The following is a 26,636-nucleotide window of genomic DNA, read 5'->3' as shown; positions in this document are numbered from 1 at the left end:
CATCCAAACAAGTGTGTGGTTTGTTTCCAGACTGATACAATGAGATTAAACATTAAATCCAGACTCTCGAAGTGCACCCATATTAATAAATGAAGCCTTATGCAGTCCCTGTAGTCAACTGCTGTAATGGCTCATGTGCAATCACGGTGGAAAGGCCTTTAGCAAATGCTCAAATCTTGCTCAATCTGGAAGAATCTAGAGAAAAACCCTATGAATGTAAATAAGTTGGAAAAGGCCGCTAACCAACTTAATAACTTATTCAACACCACTGAACTCATATTGGAAAGAAACTTTCTGAATGTAGTCAAATGTGGAGAGGGATTTAGCTGAAGCCCAACATTTAGCCAACATTGCAGAATTCACACCAGAGAGAAACCTTATAGATGTAATAAATATGAAAAGGCCTATGGGGACTTTTTTTTTGAGATGGAGTCTCACTCTGTCAGCTGCGATCTCGGCTCACTGCCACCTCTGCCTCCCAAGTTCAAGCAATTCTCCTGCCTCAGCCTCCTGAGTAGCTGGGATTACAGGTGCATGTCACCATGCCCAACTCATTTTTTTGTATTTTTACTAGACGGGGTTTCACCATATTGGTCAGGCTGATCTCGAACTCCTGACCTAGTGATCCACCCGCCTTGGCTTCCCAAAGTGTTGGGATATAGGCGTGAACCACCATGCTCAGCCGGGACCGCTCTTCTTTAATAAACTGATGGGAGCAACGGAGAGAAACTTTTTGAATGTAGCAAAGAATTTTAGCCAAGTTCAGCCCTTATTCAATTCCAGAGAATTCACATTATAAGGAAATCGAAGATTGAAGATATAATGTCAAGCAGCAGGAAGAAATAATCAGTAATGTATTTATATATTTCATTAAATGCGATAGCCTTTGCCATACCAACCAAGCACATACGGCTGAAGGGATTCAACCAAGTATCTGAAATCTGCTAAGGCAGTGATTTTATCAAGATTATTGGAGAAACGTAGGCTCAGAGAAAGCTGGAAGCATGTGATAACAAGAACTTCATTTGGTTGAGAGCATTCATAGTTCACTTTCACTGGATGAACACGAACTTTTTTCAAAAATGAACTACTGCTGCAATACTATATATACAAGAGGGTTTTGTGTGTGTATGCGTATGCGTAGCTGCAAAACAGACCGGACTAGGTATAAATTAAAAAAGGACCTGAAATACAGGTAAAATACTGCAATAGACAGCTGTTTTTGGGTGGCAGAACCACAGAATTTATGTTTTTAATTTTTTTCTTGAGACAAAGTCTTGCTCTGTCACCCAGGCTGGAGTGCAGTGGCGCGCTCTCGGTTGACCGTAACCTCTGCCTCCCGGGTTCAAGCAATTCTCCTGCCTCAGCCTCCTGAGTAGCTGGGACTACAAGCACCCACCACCACGCCCAGCTCATTGTTGTATTTTTAGTAGAGACGGGATGTCACCATGTTGGTCAGGCTGGTCTCCATCTCCTCACCTCATGAACTGCCCACCTCGGCCTCCCAAGTGATGGGATTGTAGGCATAAGCCACAGTGCCCGACCAGAATTTTAGAATTTCAGTGCTCTCCAGTGAGCACGAAATTTCAAGTCTACCAGAGTTCCCATCACACTCTACGTATTGTATATCCTGGGATTTCTGCTGTCAAAAACACACACCAGCTTGGCCCATGAAGGCATATGTTTGTAACCACCTAAAAATATATGGAAAACTAGGCTGAGAAAAATACTCGTGGGAAACCAATGCCGTGCATAACGCCAGTGTATCACTTTAGAACTTGGCTTACTGGGCAAAAGAGAGCACTTTGCTGAAAAATATTTGATTAGCTGTAAGATTATGCTTCATGGCCCCAGAAAAAACAATTACTTCTACATATTGTACACTTACTGTATGTCAAGCACTGGGCTGGGAACTTTTTATGCTTTTTTTTTTTTCTTTTTTGAGATAGAGTCTCACTGTGTTGTCCAGGCCAGAGTGCAATGGCATGATCTTGGTTCACTGCAACCTCTGCCTCCTGGATTCAAGTGATTCTCCTGCCTCAGCCTTCCGAGTAGCTGGGATGGCAGGCATGTGCCACCATACCAGGCTAATTTTTATATTTTTTAGTAGAGACAGGGTTTCACCATGTTGGCCAGGCTGGTTTCGAACTCCTGACCTTGAGTGATCCACCCGCCTCGGCCTCCCAAAGTGCTGGGATTACAGGCATTAAGCCACCACGCCTGGCCTGCCTGATCTTACTTAATCCTCATAGCAAGTCCATGAGCCATTTCTACCCTCCTTTTAGACAGTAAGGTTTGGGAAGTCACAAGTAGCCCCACTGTGGAGCGAGGAGGCGGAGGGAGGGAAGGAGAGCAGTTGGTGCTGCCAAAAGAAGTAGGCAGAGGGCAGAAGGAGCTGGGTCAGAGAGGAGATGTTACAAGTCCAGTGGGCCACTGACAAAGAGGAGGTCCCACTGCCGGGGTCCAGGAGGATGGTGATGTAGGTCACCCCACTGCCAGTGCTCTCTGCTTGCTGCTGAGGTCTCTCTCAGTCCAGGCTGTAGAGCTGTGGAGATGGTTTCCTGTTCTTTATTTCTCCTTTCATCTTTTAAGATAAACCTTTATCAACTAAAGTTACTGAAGTTTATGCTGGTCCTTGCAACCCGAAAGCCTAACACAGCTTTAATAGTTTCTACAACATTTTTATTGTAAAAAGTTCAAGAAGCCATTTACAAACCAAAAAGTATCAGAATAACATAATTTTTATAGACACATTTTTCTGTACAAAAGGTTAATCTTCATAGGAATTTTAAATAAATAATCTAAAAATCAGCGTCACTGATTGCAAAATAGGTTTCTCTCTCGATTGTCTCAAGGTGACATGCCTTCTATGTAGCCAAAAGATGAGGGGTTTGACACCTGTGACGAGCCTGGGCAGTGAGTCTCTGGCGAAGATTTCTCACTTTCTTGATAAGATTCGGTCCTGAGGTGTCCCATTCTACTGCTCTTCGATTTAAAGAAACTTGAAAATAAAATTTGAAATTAAGAAAAGCTGAGTTTTCAGATGTTAGCAATGACATGGCATTTATTTTAAAGATAAATGTGTTATAAAAATAATGAAATGAAATTCTAAAAACCTAAATTTTACGTATTACCTGGCCCTAGGTGGTTCCATTTGCAAACCAAGTATTTATCTGTTGAACTGAATGAATGCTAACAGAGAACATCTCTGCTTTTGAAACATTTCAGATACAAACAGTCTTAAATTAGAAGCAAAGCTTGATTAAGAGAGAATTTGAGTTTTTGCAACGGTAAGCTTCCTCACAACGATGCTTAATGGTAATGAGAAAAGGCATTCTAATCATAATACTGTGACATATATACCATGACTACCTTTCCAATAAGTAAAACTAAATAAATCAAATGTTTTTTAATATTGGCTAACATCAGGAAGGTCCAGAATCAAGATTAAAATATGACAGTATGTCCAAGTGTAAGAGCGTTACTGATTTAGAGGGGCTAGTGAACACTGGTTAAAGCCCTTAAAAATATACTTCTCTGAAATTTAGTTACATACTCAGTCCAATTTCTGAAAAACTGTTTTTCCTCCCAAACGAATACAACTTTTATGCTTTTGTGTTTTGCCGCCAAATAACATAAGCTTACCAAATAACCATTTTAAAATTTAGAATTAAGTTTTGATATGTCAGAATAGAGAATAGCTGAGAATCTCTCATACTTCATTTGACTCTTGAATGATCTTTGGTTTAATTCATATTCTGGCATAGAATTTATAGATGCATATAAAAGTATGAGTGGGCAAAAATATTTTACACACACTGGAATCTCATGACCTGATATTAGATATATTTCTTATAAAGTTCTTCTTTTTGGGACATTGTGTAAAAGTTTGTTCTTCTAAAAGAACTCAGAAGATTTTGTTAAATTCTGTTTCATCTATATGGCAGTTTTACTGAAAAAATTAGTTGAAAGAAAGTTTAGGCTGGGCACGGTGGCTCACATTGTAATCCCAGCACTTTAGGAGGCTGAGGCAGGAGGACCACAAAGTCAGGAGTTCAAGACCAGCCTGGCCAACATGGTGAAACCCCGTCTCTACTAAAAATACAAAAATTACCTGGGAGAGGTGGTGTACGCCTATAATCCCAGCTACTCGGGAGGCTGAGGCAGGAGAATCACTTGAACCCAGGAGGTAGAGGCTGCAGTGAGCTGAGATCGTGCCACTGCATTCCAGCCTGGGCGACAGAGCGAGACTCCACCTCAAAAAAAAAAAAAAAAAAAAAAAGGTTTAACAGAGTGTCTTGTCTCCTCCCTCCTCCCCTATAAAAATAAAGACTACACTTCACTGGAAAGCTTATTAGCATCTTCATGGATGGCCTAATGCTGTGACTACATATCTATAAGATGTTTCTACCCTCTCCCTTCTAAAAAACCCAAAACCCTTCAATGAACCAGGTTGCAGGATCAGAAACAGCTTATCAGCATCAAGCCATGTGCCTTTGGTAGTTCTGCTACTGGTGGGGCCCAGAATTCCACTGGAGCGCCCAGCGCAGACACGTGTTTTCAATGGTTGTGGAAGGGAGCCCAGTCCAGATGAACAGTCAAGAAAATTCAACTTTGCAATAGCTTGGAAAAACAACACTGAGATTTTCTTTTCACAAGGATGTCAGAATAGCTATGAATCTCATATTATCAATTTAGTTAGCCAGAGACTTCTGTTAGAGCCTCCAACGACTATGTTTTTGGGCAGCAATGCTGGCGCTCAAGAAATGGGGTGGCTTTAGTGGTGTTCGGCACGTTTTCTTTACTTGGAATTTGGTCTGCACCCAATCTTCCCACTGGGAAATTTGAGAGAATCTTGCTACCTTCATTTTAGGATTTTCATTATCAGTGCCCTGGGAAAATGGCATTCACATGCTATACATATAATTTAAGCCATTATTTTGCTTGAATATTGTTACATTTAAAATGACAGAATAAAACCTTTGCTTATCAACTTACTCTGTGTTGAGGGATCCATTTCAGAAGTGTCATTTAGTTGTGAGGCTCTAGGCAAACAGCTTGAGTCCTCCTGTTCATTTTGGAACCTGGACTTTTCTGTTATAAGAGTGAGGAGATAATGATGATGTCTGGGAGTGAGGAGAAAGGCTAATTCCAAATGGTCCCTAGTAAATTAAAACCACCAAGGATAAAACTCCTTTCTTTTCTAATCTAAGAAGAATGCTGTCAACATTCAAAAGGCAAAGAGTGTCATTAGTGAGAATTAAGAGCTGAGCCGGTTTCTGTAACGTACTTTTTTTTTTTTCGAGACGGAGTCTCACTCTGTCGCCCAGGCTGGAGTGCAGTCGGCTCACTTCAACCTCCATCTCCTGGGGTCAAGTGATTCTCCTGCCTCAGCCTCCCGAGTAGCTGGGATTACAGGCGCATGTACCACCACACCCAGCTAATTTTTGTATTTTTAGTAGAGATAGGGTTTTACCATGTTAGCCAGGATGGTCTCAATCTCCTGACCTCGTGATCCACCTGCGTCAGCCTCCCCAAGTGCTGAGATTAAAGACGTGAGCCACTGTGCCCGGCCCTCTGTAATGTACTTTAAAAACACTTTCAGCTAAAACAAAAAGCCAACAAACTCAAAAAGATAGATGTTAGGATATAGATGATCAATAGCAAGGCTTCCCTGGACACTTGTGAGCTGATCACTATCGGCTTTAGCTAGGCAGGGCCTCATCACAACACACAGCAAATCAGAGCCAGTCACAGGCAAGTTTTACCTGAAACCTTCTTAGAGTGCTAGGCAGGGCAGTGCCCTAGCAGCTGGCAGTGCCTTCCCCTACTTTCAACAATTACTCTCCTAATCTCAGAACGTATACTCACCCTCAGCTGTGTTTCACTGTTCCCTGGCTCCTACAGCAGCACATCCAATATGATGGCAAGGTGCTTTTAAAAACATGTGCGTCCTGACATTGCTTATGATGGTCCCTTCCTTTTCACCCCTATCACTAGCGTCTAAGGCTTCATGCGCCAAGTCCAGAATGCTGGGAGTCTCACTGACTCAGTAAGATGCTTGCCTTTTACTTCTCTGAAAAGCTTCAGCTAATGGTTTTAACTCATAGTTTTAGCTCAGTAAGTCATTAAGGTAATATGACTAGTCACCAAATGACTAATTTAAACTGGTGGGGAATGGAATCTAAGAGTCATCTTCAAACATCTGAAGGGCTGAGACATGGCAGAGGTAATAAACATAATCTGCAATCTGCATTGTTACAGAGGAAAAAAGAAAAGAAAAAGTAGATTCAACTCTTTTACATAAGAAATAACTTTTGTTTTTTTTAAGACAGAATCTAGCTCTGTCAGCCCAGGCTGAAGTGCAGTGGCATGATATCAACTCCCTGCAACCTCCACCTCCTGGGTTCAAGCGATTCTCCTGCCTCAGTCTCCTGAGGAGCTGTGATTACAGCATGGAGCACCATGCCCAGCTAATTTTTTTCAAGATGGAGTTTCTCTCTTGTTGCCCAGGCTGGAGTGCAATGGCATGATCTTGGCTCACTGCAATCTCCACCTCCTGGGTTCAAGCAATTCTCCTGCCTCAGGAGAATATATTAAAATATATACCAGATCCAGATCTGCAGAAGGTGACTGCTACAAAGAGAGAGACTGTTATTTTTTGAGGAATCAGTTTCTGAAAATAATTTACATGAAGGCTGTAAGACATAACAGGCTAATTAGAATGCTCTCTTCTTGGGTTATTCTTTCATGTTCTTTCATTTTCCAGTATAAGAATCTACTTAGGAAAAGCTGATAAGAACTTAGCTATAACTTTGAATGGTACATAACTTTATTACTTTGAATAGTGGCTAATTGAGAGATAGACTATTTCAGAGAACTAAAGGCATTCTAGACTCAGAGAACAGCCAACAATTAAAAATTGGAAAGACTGACCAGGCACAGTTATACTATATATATAACATATTATACAGCTTTGTTATATATATACACACATACACACACACACACACACACACGCACACACACAGGAGGTCCTCAAATAATGTCATTTTGTTCAATGTCATTTCATTATAACGTTTATGAGAAAAAAAATTGATTCCTGCCTGGGTCACTGTCTGCATGGAGTCAGCATGTGTTCCCCATGTCTGTGCTGTTTTTCCTAGATGCTCGGGTTTGCGCCCACATCCAAAGGACACGAACATTCAGTTCATTGGCGTGTTTAGATTGTCCCAGTGTGAGGGGGTCTGAGTGTGCCCTGTGATGGGAGGGCGTTCTGCCCAGGGCTGGCTCCTGCCTTGTGCCCTGAGCTGCTGGGACAGGCTCTGGTCATGGACAGGGTTTGGCCATGACCCTGAACTGGAGTAAATGAATACATAATTATCTTACTTGTTTTTATTAATCTTTCTAAAATGTATGCATTGCTTACATTTATTTCAACATTTAATATTAGAAGTACTTTAGGCTGGGCATGGTGGCTCACGCCTGTAATCCCAGCACTTTGGGAGGCCGAGGTGGGTGGATCACCTGAGGTGAGAAGTTTGAGACCAGCCTGGCCAAAATGACGAAACCCCATCTCTACTGAAAATACAAAAACTAGCCAGGCATAGTGGCACATGCCTGTAATCCCAGCTACTCTAGAGGCTGAGGCTGAGGCAGGAGGATCACTTGAACCTGGGAGGTGGAGGTTGCAGTGAGCTGTGATTGCACCGCTGCACTACAGCCTGGGCAATAGTGACACTCCATCTCAAAAAAAAAAAAAGTGCTTTGTTCTTTATTTAGAAGTTTGGTGATGTTCTTGTGACCAGCAATATGCTGTAGTGCTATAGAACCAACTCCTGTTCCTATCAACTGACCTACAGTAAAACTGGTTTTGTTATATACTGTTTTGCCTAATGCCACAGTTTCTAAGAACCTACCATGATGTTGTGTGAAGACTTACTATATGTATTTTAAGGGCCCATAGGTGATTTTTATTATTTTAAATTAGTATTTATTTACTGAATTGGTATTACATGTACCATAAAATTCAAAGGGAACAAAAACATACAAACTAAATTTCTCTCCCTCTCTTGAGCCCTGTCACCATGTTCCTTACTCAGGAGGCAAGCTCTAAACTGGTGTCCTCCACAGGTCACTCTGCTGTGCAGCCAGGTTGAGTAGCACTGGCAAACAGATGTGGCCCAATTCCTCAGCCTGGCATTAAGGTCCCTATCAGCTGTCTTCTCCAGTGGTATCTACAGCCATCCTTGTACAAAGCTCTCTGATCCAATTGGCCTAACCTATATCACCATCACAGGCAACTTTCTACTATCGTTTCATTACATCTAATACATTTCCTCCTGAGCAAGCAGAAGCAGAGTTCACCTGAGGTCAGGAGTTCAAGACCAGCCTGGCCAACATGGTGAAACCCCGTCTCTACTAAAAATACAAAAATTAGCCAGCCATGGTGGCATGGGCCTATAATCCCAGCTACTTGGGAGGCTGAGGCAGGAGCATGACTTGAACACTGGAGGTGGAGGTTGCAGTGAGCTGAGATTGCACCACTGCACTCCAGCCTGGGAGACAAGAGCAAAATTTGGTCTCAAAAAAAAAAAAAAAAGAAAAAAGGTGAATTATAGGGCATGTGAATTATGTATCAATTATTTTAAAAAGCAATGTATACACATTATAAAAGGCTGAAACAAAATAAAATATAGTAAAATAAAAGCTCCCTGTTAACTATACTCTAGAATTTGATGGAAATTTTTTTTTTTTTTTTTTTTATTTAAAGAGACAAAGTCTTGTCTGTTGCCCAGGCTGGAGTGCAGTGGCATGATAATAGCTCAATGCAGCCTTGAACTCCTGGGCTCAAAGAGATCCTCCCACCTCACCCTCCAGAGTATTTTATTAGAGTTTTAAATTATAATTTTGATTTTTCAGTTGGTGCCTCTATAAGCCTTGTACTGAAACCCGGTGTTGGATCAGATCCTATGAGAAGCTCCAATGAATATACTGTTGTTCTGAGGCCCAGCTTTTGGCAAAGCACGTATTTTACCCTGGAGCAACAGAATCAGACAGAACTCCACAGGACAGTCTGCACGGGTTTCTTCCTTGATTAGGACTCCATTTTTCTAATAGTCCCACCTCAGCCCACCCTTTCCCACCAAAAATATGGTAACAAGTGACTACCTTTTACTTGAGCAGTAAATTGAATAGAAGTGCCAAAATACATCCCAATAATTCGTTCACTGGCCAGGCACAGTGGCTCACACCTATAATCCCAGCACTTTGGGAGGCCAAGGCGGGAGGATAGTTTAAACCCAGCAGTTTGAGACCAGCTTGGGCAACACAGTGAGATCTCATCTCTACAAATAATTCAACAAATTAGCTAGGTATGGGGATGCACGCCTATGGTCCCAGCAACTTGGGAGGTTGAGGTAGGAGAACTGCTTGAGCCCAGGAAGTCGAGGCTGCAGTGAGCCGTGATTGTGCCACTACGTAAGACCCTGTCTCAAAAAAAAAAAAAAAAATCATAATAATAAACCCTACTAAAAGAATAAATCTGTAACACCATGGAGAGAAAGGCCTCTCACTCACCTTTATGACATAGATTGTCAGCATGTTCGACGGCTGCATTTATCTCTTGCTTTAAAAACCACTTTCTAGGTGCATCTGAAAGAGCAGAAGCTTTCTTTGCCGATCTCAAATCGAACTCTTTTCCTTCAGCTTCCTTCCACTAAATTCAAATAAATGGAAAAAAAGATGACATAAAAAGTGTAGTAATACACATCTCGCAGAGGAATGAGTCCCTTCTGTCTTCGCTGTCCACTTTCCTTTATATTCCCACGGCAGGTAGGATCTGTTTGGTGTTATGGTAATTGGGGTGCCTGTGTTGGCCCAAAGGTAAAAAGAGCCTTGAAAGCAGGTTTTATCCACCTCCCAGTATGGCAGAGTGCCACGAAGCACACAACTACATCCCCACAGTTGCTGAAATAATAATACATTTCAATAAGTTTTAAATCTTATGAGACTAAGCTAGTTTTGTATTAGTGGCAATCACATTTTATTTAAATCCAACTCCTAAAGTTTGCTAATATTCTTGAAAAGCTACAGCTTTTACGTGAAAACACACACTTTTTATATTATAGAAATACTAATGCATTAAATAACAAAAACTTAAAAACAAATCACAAAATAGGAGGGCAAGGAAGGAACACAGAAATCCATCCCTTTCATGTTACTGATGAGGGGCCTGAGTCTGAGCAATTTCCCAAGGCCACATCGTAGTCAAGTCAGCTTTACGATACAGGACATTAGACACAAGGAAGCATTTCTGCAGAACATGAAAGGTCCTTACAATGATTCTCAGTCAACTCTGAAAAGTACCATTTTACCCAAAGTCCAGCAGCAGTGACTTTCACACAGTCTAGCCCTAGTGTCAGCAATGCTTATGTGAGGATGTGAGCATTATGAAGATGTAATAATTTATTATTATTATTATACCCCAGTTTTCCTGAGGAGAACAGCCTCAGAGTTCTGGATATTACCTCCACCCTCTCCAAGCCCTTTTTTCCTGTCCTAGAATGAAAGGGTTATAAAATAAGGCCCTGTGCCACCAGGATGGGGTAGGAGGGAAATGAATCTGGAATAGTGACTTGAAGGAAATACACTGTAAGAAGCCAGTTTTCAGAATAGACATTGTGATACAGCAACAGAGAGAACCAATTAAGCCAGGTATCTAGATCTTGATCTTTCCCCAGCTCTTCAGTGTCGTTACGAAAATCCATGGTACCTGCGATAATATCTCCAGAGCATAGATCCCAGAGCCTTTGGGAGGGTAGACCAAAAGATACACATGTGTGACATATGCCATTAATTACCTCCTCGAACTCCATTCTTTGATTCTTCTTTAAGAATAAAATCTTTTTTTTTTAGCTACCTTATTAACTAATAGGAATAGAATCTTAATTTTATTTGGGATGATAATGTGCCCTGTGAAGAATACTATTTTTCTCAGCATCCTTTGCAGACAAAGGTGGCTCGAACTATGATATGGAACTCTTGGAAAGAAGTGAAAAGGGAATTTGGCTCAGATGGGAGGCAGAACATTCACACTTGTGCTCTCCCTCCTCCCTGCTGTCTGGAATGTGTGTGATGGCTGGAACTGCAGGAGTCATCTTGGATGAAAATGAAAGCCATACACTAAGAAGTGGTGCAGAACAGTTGAAAGGGGCCATTTCCCTGATAACCCTGGAGCCACAATATAAACCTTGGACTGCCTACCTCCAGACTATATTTCTATCCTGTTCATAGTCACTGTAATTTTGGGTTTTGTTTCTAGCAGCTACATACAATTTCTACTTATTCAAAATCTTTTACATTGTAAGTATAAAGAATTAACTAGGCCAGGTGTGGTGGCTCACGCCTGTAATCCCAGCACTTTGGGAGGCTGAGGTGGGTGGACCACGAGGTCAGGAGTTTGAAACCAACCTGGCCGGTGAAACCCCATTTTTACTGAAAATACAAAAATTACCTGGGTGTGGTGGTGGGCACTTGTAATCCCAGCTACTCAGGAGGCTCAGGCAGGAGAACTGTTTGAACCCAGGAGGCGAAGGTTGCAGTGAGCCAAGATCACGCCATTGCACTCTAGCCTGGGCGACAGGGCAAGATTCTGTCTCAAAAAAAAAAAAAAAAAAAAAAGGCCGGGCGTGGTAGCTCACGCCTGTAATCCCAGCACTTTGGGAGGCTGAGGTGGGTGGATCACAAGGTCAAGAGATCGAGACCATCCTGGTCGACATGGTGAAACCCTGTCTCTACTAAAAATACAAAAAAATTAGCTGGGCATGGTGGCGTGTGCCTGTAATCCCAGCTACTCAGGAGGCTGAGGTAGGAGAATTGCCTGAACCTGGGAGGCAGAGGTTGCGGTGAGCCGAGATCGCGCCATTGCACTTCAGCCTGGGTAACAAGAGCAAAACTCTGTCTCAAAAAAAAAAAAAAAAGAATTAGCCAAATTAAAGTACTAATATTATTCAGTCAGCCAGAACAAAAATCCAGGAAGCTGACAAATTGAGGCATACTAATGTAAATGAGAAAGACGTTTAATCATCTTCAGGTAGAATCAGTATTAGACAACTTTTCTGACAAACACCTATTAAAATCAGATTATCTTTTCCAGCAAAAACTACTTGGCTTGATGCTTTTGTCATCTGACACTGCGCTATTTCAAAATTTCAGTGCTTAGGCTGGGCACAGTGGCTGACATCTGTAATCCCAGCACTTTGGGAGGCTGACGCAGGAGGATCACTTAAGACCAGGAGTTCAAATTTTGAGGCTATGCAACAAAGTGAGACCCTGTCTCTTAAAAAAAAAAAAATCAATGCTTCATATAATAAAAGGTTTATAACACCATTCTTACCTTCTTGGCTTCCTCCTCCACCATTGCATTTAATAGCTCTATTTCTTTCCTTCTGTTTTCCCTAAGGAGTTTGGCTACTTCCTGGTAACATTCGTTTCGTTGTAGATCATCACATTTTTCACATTTTTGTTTATGTAAAGACTGAATCTGCCAGTCAGTATTTAGGCATGCTTGTTCAGCCTTCGCCAAATTTTCTTCCATCACCTAGGAAAAAGTTACACATTTCAGAAACAAGGTCAGACTAATAATATATACAATGAAGGTATAACCACTCAATGTATCCAAGTGTTGGGTCAGCTGTTCACAACCCTGGCTGCATATTAGAATCACCCAGGAGTGCTTAAAATAAGCTGCAGTCTGGGCCCCACCAGACATCAACTTATAAATTGATAGACCTGCTTCTATCAGTTTATGAAACATGTGTTCTTCAAGATCCACTTTTCATCTATAGGCATCTGCATCTGCTCGTATTATGCCAATTAAACCAATCACTGGACAGCTGGGTACCGGCACCTTTAAAAAGCTCTTCAAGTGATTCTAATTTACAGCCAGGGTTAAGAACTTATCAGCCACGGGATGGGTGGGATTCAACAATTTCCATGTTTTCGGCACTCTGAAGAGGGGATAGAAGCCCATTTTAACAGACCGGACAAAAGCCTACTAAAAAAAATAATGGACTATCTTAAGGAAATCACCTAAAAGACTGTTGCAGAACAGAAGGTATCTAATGTACACTATTCTTGGTTTTAGGATAGGAGCAGACTGGTCTAAATACCCATTTAACAGTTTGTTAAAGGGATAATAGCCAGGCGCGATGGGTCACGCCTGTAAACCCAGCACTTTGGGAGGCTGAGGTAGGAGTTGGAGACCAGCCTGACCAACATGGAGAAACCCTGTCTCTACTAAAAATACAAAATTAGCCAGGCATGGTGGCGCATCCATGTAATCCCAGCTACTCAGGAGGCTGAGGCAGGAGAATCGCTTGAATCCAGGAGGTGGAGGTTGCAGTGAGCCGAAATCGTGCCACTGCACTCCAGACTAGGCAACAAGAGCAAAACTCCGTCTCGAAAAAATAAAAATAAAAAAATAATAAGAGATAATAGAGACAGCTCTTCTTTGAAAGTCTCAGGTTCTATTTCAATTCACTTAAGTCAGCATTTCTGAAAGTGTACTCTATAAGAAATTTTCTGAAATGTGTGTGGGAAATTTTCTTAAAGATTCACGATGTACAGTATCCTCAAATTTGGTGTGGAATATACCTCACTGTAAGACAGCATTTCCAATCCTTATTTGACCATCCTCATCTTATTGAATAATAGTTAATAGTCCACACAATACACTTGGAAGTTCGGGCTTATATACCAAGCAGGGACTTGATGCTTCGAACCTAATTAACTCAGGGACAATTTCTGAGGCAGGGCACAGAGGACAGTATACTTTGTAAAGTCACTGTTCCTTTGTATTTTCTTATAAGTCACTATTCCTTTGTATTTTCTTTGAGGAAATTCCTTTGTATTTCCTCAAAGTGTAGGAAAAAGACATGTACATGATTATCAGTGAAATAAGCATCTTTTTTTCTTTTTCTTTTTTTTTTTTTTTTGGAGACGGAGTTTCGCTCTTGTTACCCAGGCTGGAGTGCGGTGGCACAATCTCAGCTCACTGCAACCTCCACCTCTGGGGTTCAACTGATTCTCAGCCTCCCGAGTAGCTGGGACTATAGGCACGTGCCACCATGCCCAGCTAATTTTTGTATTTCTAGTAGAGACAGGGTTTCAACATGTTGGCCAGGATGGTCTCGATCTCTTGACCTTGTGATCCACCCAACTTGGCCTCCCAAAGTGCTGGGATTACAGGTGCGAGCCACTGTGCCTGGCCACATCTTTTATATAAAAGAAAGCAATGTGAGATTCTAGGAATTGTGACAACTGAAGCAAAGAAACAAACTAACCTAACTTCACAGAGTTTTTCAATTTTGTTCTCTTAAGGGGATGGCAGATGAAAATTCCTCCTCTGTATATACACTTATGGATATTTTTACCTTCTGAGTTTTTTGGCTCTGCATTTCACCTGCTTCTATCCGTTTATGAAACATGTGTTCTTCAAGATCCACTTTTTGTCTATAGGCATCTGCATCTGCTCGCATTTCTTTTGCAACAGCTTCTTGATTTTGAGTAAGATTCTGTTAAAATCATTTGTAAAAAAAAGAATGACTGATTTATATAATAATGCTAGAATACAAAAATGACTTTTTTCAGAATAGTAATATGCACACAAATAGAAGCTGTTATCTAATTTTCAAAGTAAAATGCAAAGACTGGAGACATCAGCAAAAATGGCAGAGTAAGGACCCCTGGAAATCCTCTCATCTATAAAAGCATTGAGAACACTGATAAAAAAATGTCAAAATGAAATTTTTCAGCATTCTGGAAATTAACCAAAGGCTTGGCGCTATCTGGGGAGCATTTACTTATAAAAATGGCTGAATCTTGGTAAAAACAGCCAGCTCTCTGACATTTCATCTTGCATTTTTCCTGTTCCACCCCACTCCCAAGCTATGCATTAGCCTTTATTTTTTTTGTGTGTGAAACAGAGTCTCACTCCATCACCCAGGCTGGAATGCAGTGGCATGATCTCGGCTCACTGCAATCTCCTCCTGGGTTCAAGTGATTCTCCTGCCTCAGCCTCTCAAGCAGCTGGGATTTTATGTGCCCGCCACCATGCCTGGCTAACTTTTTTGTATTTTCAGTAGAGACGGGTTTCACCATGTTAGCCAGGCTGGTCTCAAACTTTTGACCTCAAGTGATCTGCCTGCCTCAGCCTCCCAAAGGGCTGGGATTACAGGCGTGAGCCACTGCACCTGGCCTATGCATTAGTCTTGAAAACCAGCAGCCTAGAAGCCAAGGGAGGAAGCCAAGCAAAATGGGGTTGGACGGAGCTCCTTCAAACCACCATTGCCAGAGAACTGGCATTATTTGACCTGTCTGGTGGCTCCCTGAAAGATCACTCCTAAGGCTGTCTTTTTTAATCTCACTCAGAGCTCACCTAGTACAGAAATAGTCTTTTCCCTGGGGAAGCTGCTGAAAACAATTAGAGCAAACTGTTGAAAATCTTGGCTGCTTGAGGCAGTGGATCTTAGGAGAGCAACTGATAGGCTAAGCAAAAAGCTTAACAGGAAAAACAGGAGAATGAGATGCCCATAGGAGGCTTAAAAAAGCTCTGATAGATTCCTGGAAGGTCATGTGCATGTGTAAGGCTGAGCATATGCCAAGGGCTTTGTTCTCAGACCTGAGAAGGACCTAAGATCTCACATTTCTGGTTAACTCTGAGGTTTTGCATAACCAGGAAATAAAATCTAAGAAGTATAAACTATCTAGCTGAGTGATAAAGGCATGCCCTAATGTGCACACAGAGGCCCTCAACAACTACTAGAAGCATACTGGTTCAAAAAGTCTATGAAAGCCAGGCACGGTGGCTCATGCCAGTTATCTCAGCACTTTGGGAGGCCAAGGCAGGTAGATCATGAGGTCAGGAGTTTGAGACCAGACTGACCAACATGGTGAAACCCCATCTCTACTAAAAATACAAAAATTAGCTATGCATGGTGGCACACACCTGTAATCCCAGCTGCTCAGGAAGCTGAGGCAGGAGAATCACCTGCACCCAGGAGGCGGAGGTTGCTGTGAGCCGAGATCGCACCACTGCACTCCGGCCTGGACAAGAGAGTGAGACTCTGTCTCAAAAAAAAAAAAAAAAAAGATTCTATGAAAATCTCTGTCCAATCATATGCTGACCCCCAAACTACCTGAGTAGAGATGTCAGTGATTACATACAACAAAAAATAGAGGGTCTTGCTCTGTCCTCAAGGCTGGAGTGCACAAGCTTGGCTCACTGCAACCTCCATCCCCCAGGCTCAAGTGATCGTTCCACCTCAGCCTCCTGAATAGCTGGCACCACTGGTGTGTACCACCACATTTGGCTATTTCTGTGTATTTCTAGTAGAGATGGGGTCTTGCAGTGTTGCCCAGGCTAAAAAGTTTGACTTTTTAAGTGGGCTGAAAGAAGTGAAAACTTACAGTTTTCAACACTAAATGAGTAACAAACATTTTTCCTACATAATAAAAATTTATATTAACAAAGCTCCTTTTTCTAGTGTCTTGAAAACTGAACAATAAGTACTAAGCAGATATTTGCTGATTTGACTCCAGAAGATTCCAATTTAAAGTACTTTACAGGTCAGGCACAGTGGCTCATGCCTGTAATCCTAGTACTTGGGAGGCCGAGGTGAGCAGATTGCTTGAGCCTAGGAGTTTGGGACCAGCCTGGGCAACAAGGTGAAACCCTGTCTCTACAAAATCACAAAAATTAGATGAGCATGGTGGTGCATGTCTGTAATCCCAGCTATTGGGGAGGCTGAGGCGGGATGGAGCAGGGGAGGTGAAGATTGTAGTGAGCTGAGATGGTGCCACTGCACTGCAGCCTGGGTGACTGAGTAAGACTGTCTCAAACATAAATAAATAAAAATAGAAAGAAAAGAAAGAAGAAAGAAAGAAAAAAAAAGAAAGAAAGAAAGGAAGGAAGGAAGAAAGAAAGAAAAGAACAGAACTTTACAGCTCTCGACTGATTTACCTTTCAGGATCCTTATGAGGTACTGGGTTAATTTTGTAGTAACTATTATATAATTACAGGAAAATTTAGTAGGTTGGTAAAAAATCCTGAGGCAAAATCTGGGGCCTACATCTGGTGCTTCAGACACTAGACTAAGCTGCTAACAGAAACATGAATCAAATAATTACAACAAACTGTACATTCAGACATTTTGGCTACCTTACAATCCTGCATGGCATGATATTCTGCTTAAAAAGTGAATAAAACGAACACTAGAAAACCATGAATAAATACAGTCTAAAATAGGTTTATACAAACCCTGTTTTTCTTTTTCTTTCTTTCTTTTTTTTTTTTTTTTTGAGATAAGGTCTTGCTCTGTTTGCCCAGGCTGGAGTACAGTGGTGTGATCATGGCTCACTGCAGCCTTGAACTCCAGGGCTCAAGTGATCTTCCTGCCTCAGCCTCCTCAGTAGTTGGGACTACAGATAAGCATGCCCAGCTAATTTTTAAAGTTTTCAGTAGAGATAGGGTCTCACTATATTGCCCAGGTTTGGAACTCCTTAGCTCCAAGTGATCCTCCTCCCACCTCCGCCTCCCAAAGTGCTGGGATTACAGGTTTGAGCCACTGAGCCTGGCCAAACCCTGCTTTTCTTATGTTGGAAATAACTGAATTATACCTTCTCATAAAGTCTCTTTTGTGATTCAAGTTCCAGCTGTCTCATTTCTAGGTCTTTGGCTGTGGCAGCAATTTCTCGATCTCTCATGTATATCTATGGCCAAACAACAAACTGTGAGTACCAAAAGAATTTACAAAATCATTTTTAATAGATTTAGTAATCCTGTAATCTGAATGACCTACTAACAGTATTTAAAATAACAGCAATTGGGTTCTTGAAACCAGAATAACTGACAAAAATTAATATCCATTGCAGAATCTAGGAATAATCTCTCAAAGTTTAATTTAAAAATAAAAAGCACAATACCATATGCCCATCTACTCAGACTGGAAGAACAGACAGCAGTTCTTACAGTATTACAGTAACCAATATCATGAGTTAGAAAAACTTGAGCAATTTAAATCTGGGGTAGATAAAAATATAACATTTATTTAATGTTCTTTTTAACTAAACTTCTATACTTTTGTAAGTTTGGTTTGACAATTAACAATTTTAGGTGTTCAACCTGTATGAGTAAGTGAGTTAATTTAGAGTTCACCTATTTCCAAAATTTGATAACTTGGAAGGTTTTTATTCCTATATACTAGAGGGTTTGTATATGGGATATAGCACTCTCTAGAGACTCTTACACGTGATCTTATATATATAAGGTGAAGTGTTAGATATTGTCATTATGGTAAAAGACATCTATTGAATACCTAAAATAGGAGAAACAGTAAATGAGAATATAGTTGGATGTGCAAACATATATATCCAAGGGCTAAAAGAAAAACATGGATCAGGACCAGTTCAATTCAAAGAGGTTACTGGGAAAGGAGCTAGCTCAAAGGTGGGGGGAAGCTTGATTGTATGAAGCAAGAACAGTAATAATGCCAGGAAGTGGAGGAAAGGTGTGGCATAGTAAATAATGCTTTTTAGGAATTTCAATTACAGAGCTCTTTTGTTTATGAATTTTCAGAGATACAAACAGCTATGCACCACAGCAAAAACAGATCAGCTTTGCTTGTTGCTAACAGATGTTCACAGTCACATGTACTTGTCACTTCAGATTCAAGCAGCCTTTCCTGCTACAGCCTGAACTGTGAGAAGAGCTTTTGCAGTTTGGCAGGGTCAGAGCACAACATCAGAATAAGAAGCCGGGAGGACAGGAGGCTGGAAGGGTAGGTGGAGGCCAGATTATGTTACTGAAAGGAGTTTATAGGATTTTTGGACTAAAAAGTGCCTCCTGTTTCAAAGGGATTTGGAATAAAGACATGAGAGTTCTGAGCTTGCATTACTTTGTGAGAAGAACATACACTTTTCTATAGTAATGAAATATCAATTGCATTACTAGATGAGAAAATTAAAAGAAATCTTGGATTTTGAAAACCAATTTAAAATTAACAAGCTTTAAACAAAACAAGAAGTGTCGTGTTATAAAGAGATAATAGATTTCTAATACATATGAATAAAAAAATACTTTAAAAGACTTAGGCCAGATGCCTGTAATCCCAGCACTTGAAGAAGCCGAGGTGGGCAGATCACTTGAAGTCAGGAGTTCCAGATCAGCCTGATATACATGGTGAAACCCCGTCTCTACTAAAAATACAAAAATTAGCCAGGTATTGCAGTGGACACCTGTAATCCCATCTGTTCGGGAGGCTGAAGCATGAGAATCACTTGAATCTGGGAGGTGGAGGTTGCAGTGAGCTGGGATCACACCACTGTACTCCAGCCTGGGCAACAGAATGAGACCCTGTCTTAAAAAAAAAAAAAACACTTAAAAAATATTTAGTATTTTATCAAAGCTAGGCTTGAAACTCTAAATTAGTGTGTAAATTCAGTGCAATCCTAATAAAAATTCCAATAGGATTGGGAGAGGTGAGAATTCCAAAAGTGAAACAATTCGTTTGTTTGCTTGTTTGTTTTTTAAGACGGGGTTTCACCATGTTGGTCAGGCTGGTTTTGAACTCCTGACCTCAGGTGATCTGCCCGCCTTGGCCTCCAAAGTGCTTGGATTACAGGCGTGAGCCACCACGCCCGGCAGTGAAACAATTCTTAAAGCCTATTTGGAATGATAAACATTTGAGAATACTGAGGAAAATCAGAAAAGGAAGACTAATGAGTGAGAATTAGGTCTAGTTAGTAAAACATTACAAAGCTACTGTCATTCAAACAGTGTGGAACTGGCTTAGGAATAGAAAAAGCAAGGAAGGAGATAAATATTTAAGAGAATTTAATATGTAAAAACCATCAGTTGGAAAATGACTTGGCTAATATTTAACAAACGGTGTTGGGGCAATTGATTTGCCTTTTGGAAATAAGTAAGCTAACCTAACAGAAAGTTAGGTCTAACTTGACAGAAAGATGGACAAATGAGGCAAATATGTAATTTGTAGTTCTACAAATGGAAGATAAATAACAGAAGAGATAGTTAACCTCACTAACAATAAAAAAAGGCAAATTAAAACAGACTATTTGTCATCTATCTACTTGGGAAATATTAAGACTGAAGCAGTCCAACTGACTATAATAGGGGATGGGTACTCTTACAGACTTAAAATAGCTTAAACTTCTTCATTTTTAGAGAACAATTTAGCATAATTTAGAAGTTACTCAACAAAAGTATGTGTGCAAGTACTCAAAGATCCATACAATGTGGCAAGGTTTTGTTATTTGCAAAACACTGCAAATAATCTAAATGTCCAATAACAAAAAAATTAAATAAACCATTCAATGGGTTATTACCACAAAAGGAGAAATAGATACACATAAACATGACTATAATTACACCTCTATCATAGAACACACCTGAAAGGCTATGTAATTAACCATTTTTTAACAGTGTTTCTCTGGGGATAAAATGAGGACTAATGGAGAAGGTCCATTTTTAATTCTATATATTTTGTACTGGATTTATTTTTATACTGACCACAGATAATTTTCATATGAAAAGAATATGTCACCTAATTAAAAATTAACTGCCAGGTGTGGTGGCTCACGTCTGTAACCCCAGCACTTTGGGAGGCCAAGGTGAGCAGATCACATGAGTTCGAGACCAGTCTGGCCAACATGGTGAAACTCCATCTCTATGAAAAATACAAAAATTAGCTGGGCATGGTGGTGTGCACCTGTAATTCCAGCTACTTGGGAGGCTGAAGCAGGAGAATCGCTTGAACCTGGGAGGAAGAGGTTGCAGTGAGCCAAGATTGCGCCACTGCACTCCAGCCTGGGTGACACAGCAAGACTCTGTCACAAAAAAATAACTTAATGGTTAACTGATACTGATTATTTCTATTTTTAGACAAATAGTCACCATAGTCACCAAGGACACTTGACTAATTTTCCTGGCATTTCTTAAATATTTAGCCATTCATGACATACAAAAGAGAATGATAAAAGCTGAGGGGAAAAGTAAATAAAATTAAAGGGGCTATTTAGTATTCACGGTGGACTCTAGGAATATTATTTAATTTGAAGGTGTTCATTACATTTAAGTGAGAGTAAATGGAGATGATGTATGAGAACTAAGGTAAGAATAATAAACAAAACACAAAAAACAAAAAAAAGGAAAGAATAATAAACCTTTCTCCCAATCTCGTCATCCAGTCTTCTTAGCTCCATTTCCCGTTGATCTTGCTGAAGCTTCAGAAAACGCCTTCTTACATCATCTTGTAAGTGCATTTCCTTTATTTTCAGCTCTCTCTTCACAGCAGCTAGTCTTAAATACAAAATATATCAAGTGGAACAAATAAAGCAATTCCTAATATGATTTAATTTTTTCATAACAGGTCTACCACTCCAATCACTTCAATACAATTGATATCCTTTATCTGAAATGCCAGCAATGCTCCACTGTTACCAAAAATGACGTATACTTAATGCTTTGAGAACTGCAGTAGAAAGCTCACCGGCTCAGTTCAGTTATTCCTTTTAACCTACACTATATATCTGTTACATAAAGTTCCATCTAAGAATGAGAATCAATAAACACTTACAGAAGTGAGTTTCCCAACAGTTAGGCTTAGTCTCCATGCTTATCCCGTAACTTTACTTAATTTACACATTTTACCTTATTAACATACTTTTATTTTTATTTTTATTTTTTTTGAGACGGAGTCTTGCTCTGTTGCCAGGCTAGAGTGCAGTGGCTCAGTCTCAGCTCACTGCAACCTCTGCCTCCCGGGGTCAAGCAATTCTCCTGCTTCAGCCTCCCGAGTAGCTGGGACTATAGGCATGCACCACCTGCCCCGCTAATTTTTGTATTTTTAGTAGAGATGGGGTTTCACCATGTTGGCCAGGCTGGTCTCGAACTCCTGACTCAAGTGATCCACCTGCCCTGGCCTCCCAAATTGCTGGGATTACAGGTGTGAGCCACTGTGCCCAGCCTATGTGTTTATTTTTAAGTTTTTGCTTTTTTGTTTTTTTAAAAGACAGGGTCTCACTATGTTGCTCAGGTTGGCCTTCACCTCCTGGGCTCAAGTGATCCTACAGGTATGTGCCACCACACCTAGCTAACATACTTTTGAATACACATTTAATACTCATTCCCCTGTTCTTCAAAGTGTTAAATCAGTAATGACATAATCGTTTTATGTTACAACTGTCAGGTCACACAGATATGTTTGAAACACAATTCAAAAAATTATACTCCACTAAAGGTGATATACCCAGCACTTTATTACAAAACATTTCTGCCCACTATAGAAATGTCTCTAAATAATGTCCTTCAAGATACATTAATGTGTGCAAAGCTATACTGTATGCAGTATAGCTTCAGAATTACAATCACTACAGAGCAATTTTTTGAAAAGTGGTATATAAAGATTCTTTTTATTAACTTAATAGTTGCGTAATAGAAATACTACAGCTGGTAATCCTATGTATATCGTTATTCCTAAAATAAAAAATTGAAAGAACACAAAACTTACTTGACTAACTCCTATGTCCAGATTTTTTTAAAGTGATCAGACATACCTCTGTCTTTGCTGTATCATTTTCTCCTCCTCTTGTAAGAGCATTTCTCTTTTTGTTTCTTCAGCTTTACGAAGCAGCTCCTGATTCTGGTACCAAGCTTCATCTTCAACTCTTTGCTGGTCGACTTCAGCTTGCATATCTTCAACTGTCTGCCTGAAGTAGATAATATTATTATGAAAACACTCTACCTAAGTAATTTAAATCCAAGAATCATCGAAACACAAAATGTATACTGATTAATGTAGAATCCATTTTATTTCTATATGTAAGAATTAACTATAATATTTCTAGCCTTCAAACTCTGATTTTACACAAATACTCAATAATTTAAATGTATTTTTCATGAAAACTTTCTTATTATGTTTATAACAGAGTTCACTGTATCAGAAAAAGAACAACTATTCCATAATTACCTCTCCCTTAGGTAATCCAACTCATCATTCCTTATTCTTTCTCGTTCCTGTGTCTGACAGTCCATAGTAAACTTTGGATATTGATTAAATACTGGATACTGCCCTTTTGTCAGTGCAACAAAAACATGAAGCACACTGTCTGGATGAATGGCAGTGGGCGTGGTCTCCATGAGATGATAAACTTGTCTAATCACAACATTTATATCCAGGTTATTCCGATGGTGAAAAAAAAACTGTAAGAAAACTTGGTGTTTAAATTGAGATTTACTTGACAAAGCAATTATGAGGTAGAAATAAAACAAGAATTTTAAATAATGTGAATCTATCTTTAAGAGTATACATTTTTGTCTGGGCGAGGTGGCTCACACCTGTAATTCCAGCACTTTGGGAGGCCAAGGCAGACAAATCACGAGGTCAGCAGTTTAAGACCAGCCTGGCCAACACAGTGAAACTCTGTCTCTACTAAAAATACAAAAAACAAATTAGGTGGGAGTGGTGGCTCGTGCCTGTAATCCTAGCTACTTGGGAAGCTGAGGCAGGAGAATCGCTTGAACCCTGGAGGTGGAGGTGGCAGTGAGCCAAGATTGCGCCATTGCACTCCAGCCTGGGCGACAGAGTGAGACTTTGTCTCAAAAAAAAAAAAAAAAAAAACCACATATTTTGCAAATTCATTAAAGCTTTTCTCTACTCAAGTTTTACAATGAAGACTATTTTAAAACTGTAACAGAGTTTCACAATCATAAGAAATTCTGACAAAAAACTGTTCACATTTTAACTTAAAATGAAGGCTTTTATTACAATAAAAAAAAGAATGCTTCAACAATGGAACAAACTCTGCTTGGATTTTTATTTTTCTTCAAAATCCAAAATAAATTAGCCTTTGAAAATAAATTAGCTTGATTTTTAAAAAATATCTGAAATGTTTCCACATTATCTTGTTTTGCTGGAAGATACAAATAAATGTATCATGGGATCATGAGGTAAAAATAAAGTTTAATTGGACACACTAAAGTCACACACATACAAGTACCCAACTAATTCATCTTGTCTACCAAAAGAACCTCTACTTTTTATAATGATCTCTAATGCTTTCTTTCAGACACTTTCCTGCCAGGTCTCAAAGCTCTTATAGTTACCTTTTGCATGTATGATAAGCATTCAGACTATCTAAGACCAGATGGGTCATGATAAGATAGGCACAGAATAACAACTCTCTACCTGTTAAATATCCTTTATAAAAGCAAAAAGCAGCTGGGCGCAGTAGCTCACATCTGTAATCTCAACACTTTGGGAGGCCAAAGCGGTGGATCACCCGAGGTCAAGAGTTCGAGACCAGCCTGGCCAACATGCTGAAACCCCATCTACCAAAAATACAAAAAAATTAGCTGGGGGTGGTCCCAGCTACTCAGGAGGCTGAGGCAGGAAAATCACCTGAACCCGGGAGGTGGAGGTGGCAATGAGCCAAGATCGAGCCATTATACTCCAGTCTGGGTGACACAGCAAGACTCTGTTTCAAAACAAACAAACAAACAAAAAAAGCAAGGAAAAAGCAGAAACCCCAATATTATCATGATTCTTTTCTTTAGCTATGATTATAAGACTACTAGCCTGCTATAATTGCCTGCTTTATTGTCTATAAACTGTACACAGGTAGTGATATGGTCTAACTTGTTATCCTTTATATTCCTATCATCTAGCACCAGTGTCTGACATATAACAAGGATTCAATAAATAAATGGATTTTTCAATTGAAATAACTGATATGGCTGGATGCGGTGGCTCATGTCTATAATCCCAGCACTTTGGGAGGCTGAGGTGGCGCGTTCATGAGGTCAGGAGTTTGAGACCAGTCTGACCAACATGGTGAAACCCTGTCTCTACTGAAAATACAAAACTTAGCTGGGCATGGTGGCACGTGCCTGTAATCCCAGCTACACAGGAGACTGAGACAGGAGAATTGCTTGAACCCAGGAGGCGGAGGTTGCTGTGAGCCAAAATTGCGCCACTGCATTCCAGCCTGGGCAACAGAGCAAGACTCTGTCTCAAAAAAATAAAATAAAAAATTTAAAAAAAAAGGATAGAAGAAAAGAAATAACTGATATTTGAGAACTTCCTCTTAAGAACAAGAATATTTACCTCAAAATCATCTTTAAGATTACAGTTGAGCAGAGGCACTCTAGAACATATGTTGTAGGCTACAACAGTCATCAGAAGGAAGGAAGGATGGTTGGAAAAGATATTGTCAAACAATTTCAGCCACTCTTCTCTTGTCAGCACTTCCGAGAACACAGTTTCAAGAAGAGGCCATGCATATAGCTACAACAGATGAGGAAAAATTTATTAATTTTCTAAGGAAAAGTAAAAACAGAGTCATTGGTAATATTCCCTTATTTAAGCTATGAAAATCGTATTAAATACATAATTATAAAATAACCACCTTAATTTGGACCCTTTTTTTACAGACTTTCAGGAAGGCAGTTTAATGAAGAAAATAATGAAATACTGTTAAAAATACAAAATGTAGTATGCTTTTTATTATACTCCTTCAAAAAAATACTGTTTACACCAGAACCAATGTTAGCTTACAAAATAAGGCATGTTATTCTAAAAACCTTCTGCTTCTTACCTGGGAAGTTATATCATGATCTATGAAGTGTTGCAGCAGTTCCTTGTCATGAAATGCCAAAACATTTTCTATCATACTAAGAATATTGATAGGAGGATTAGGAAAATACTCAAACCAGTGTTGACACCAATTCACTATGAAGGAAAAAAAAGAAAACTTATCTTTAAATATCTTTGTGTGTTATCAAAAAACTTCACAATTCTTAAATGTATCCAATTTTTACGTTCTCAGTACATCCATGAATAATAGAAAATGTAACTCTTTATATTGTATGACGATCGATTTAAAAATTCTATCATGTTAACATAGTATCTTATGTTTATAGAAATTTTGCAAATTTCCTTAGTCAATGAAAAAGTGTTAATTAAAACAAACAAACAAACACAAATTCCCAAAGTACTCCTGATCCTAGTTACAGGGCACTCTGGTTCCTGACTCATGTTTTGTTTATCATGTGATTAACAAAATGATCTTTTTAAAAGGGTCCCTATTTAGGCCTTCATTAAAATGTCATCAATGTTAGCATGCCAATCTCCTCAAATCTATTAAAATTCATATGTAATCAAAATTAGAAAAGCTTAAGGAAAATGTTCAAAATTACATTAGCAATATATAACAACAAATGTATATATACTGTATCCCTAATCCATTAAATGTTATAATGACAATAAAAGTGTCCTCATTCTTGGCTGGGTGAGGTGGCTCACACCTGTAATCCCAGCACCTTGGGAGGCGAAGGTGGGCGATCATGAGGTCAGGAGTTTGAGACTAGCAGGGCCAACACAGTGAGACTGCATCTCTACTAAAAAATACAAAAATTAGCCAGGCGTGGTGGCGGGCACCTGTAATCCCAGCTACTCGGGAGGCTGAGGCAGGAGAATCACTTGAAACTGGAAGGTGGAGGTGGCAGTGAGCTGAGATCACACCACTGCATACAGCCTGGGCAAAAGACCAAAATTCCG

The 26,636-nt window shown here is 39.9% G+C and overlaps 1 protein-coding gene across 6 annotated transcripts in view; it reads right to left on the bottom strand.

Annotated features, from left to right (window-relative positions):
- Positions 1-2,723: 2,723 nt before the first annotated feature.
- The window catches only part of TBC1D31 (TBC1 domain family member 31), a 75,852-nt gene continuing 51,939 nt past the window's right edge, over positions 2,724-26,636 (bottom strand). For 3 of the 6 annotated variants that reach the window (XM_064384559.1, XM_064384562.1, XM_064384563.1), the window contains 11 exons: positions 25,675-25,808; positions 25,185-25,364; positions 23,049-23,281; positions 22,636-22,788; positions 21,244-21,379; positions 17,680-17,772; positions 14,436-14,576; positions 12,398-12,601; positions 9,580-9,718; positions 4,999-5,094; positions 2,724-3,001 (listed from right to left, as the gene is read on the bottom strand). In XM_064384559.1, the coding sequence (XP_064240629.1) occupies positions 2,868-3,001; positions 4,999-5,094; positions 9,580-9,718; positions 12,398-12,601; positions 14,436-14,576; positions 17,680-17,772; positions 21,244-21,379; positions 22,636-22,788; positions 23,049-23,281; positions 25,185-25,364; positions 25,675-25,808 (1,643 nt within the window). In that variant the 3' untranslated portion in view covers positions 2,724-2,867. Of the gene's footprint in view, positions 3,002-4,998; positions 5,095-9,579; positions 9,719-11,727; positions 11,959-12,397; positions 12,602-14,435; positions 14,577-17,679; positions 17,773-21,243; positions 21,380-22,635; positions 22,789-23,048; positions 23,282-25,184; positions 25,365-25,674; positions 25,809-26,636 lie in introns of those variants that run through there. The other 3 variants (XM_021673621.2, XM_064384560.1, XM_064384561.1) reach the window with 3 other exon arrangements.

This window comes from Aotus nancymaae, unplaced genomic scaffold (genome assembly GCF_030222135.1).
Source record: "Aotus nancymaae isolate 86718 unplaced genomic scaffold, 86718_ANA_hifiasm-v0.15.2.pri h1tg000036l, whole genome shotgun sequence".
Classification (NCBI taxonomy): domain Eukaryota; kingdom Metazoa; phylum Chordata; class Mammalia; order Primates; family Aotidae; genus Aotus; species Aotus nancymaae.
Note: the sequence above shows the minus strand (reverse complement) of the source record. Positions and strands in the feature narration are given on the sequence as shown.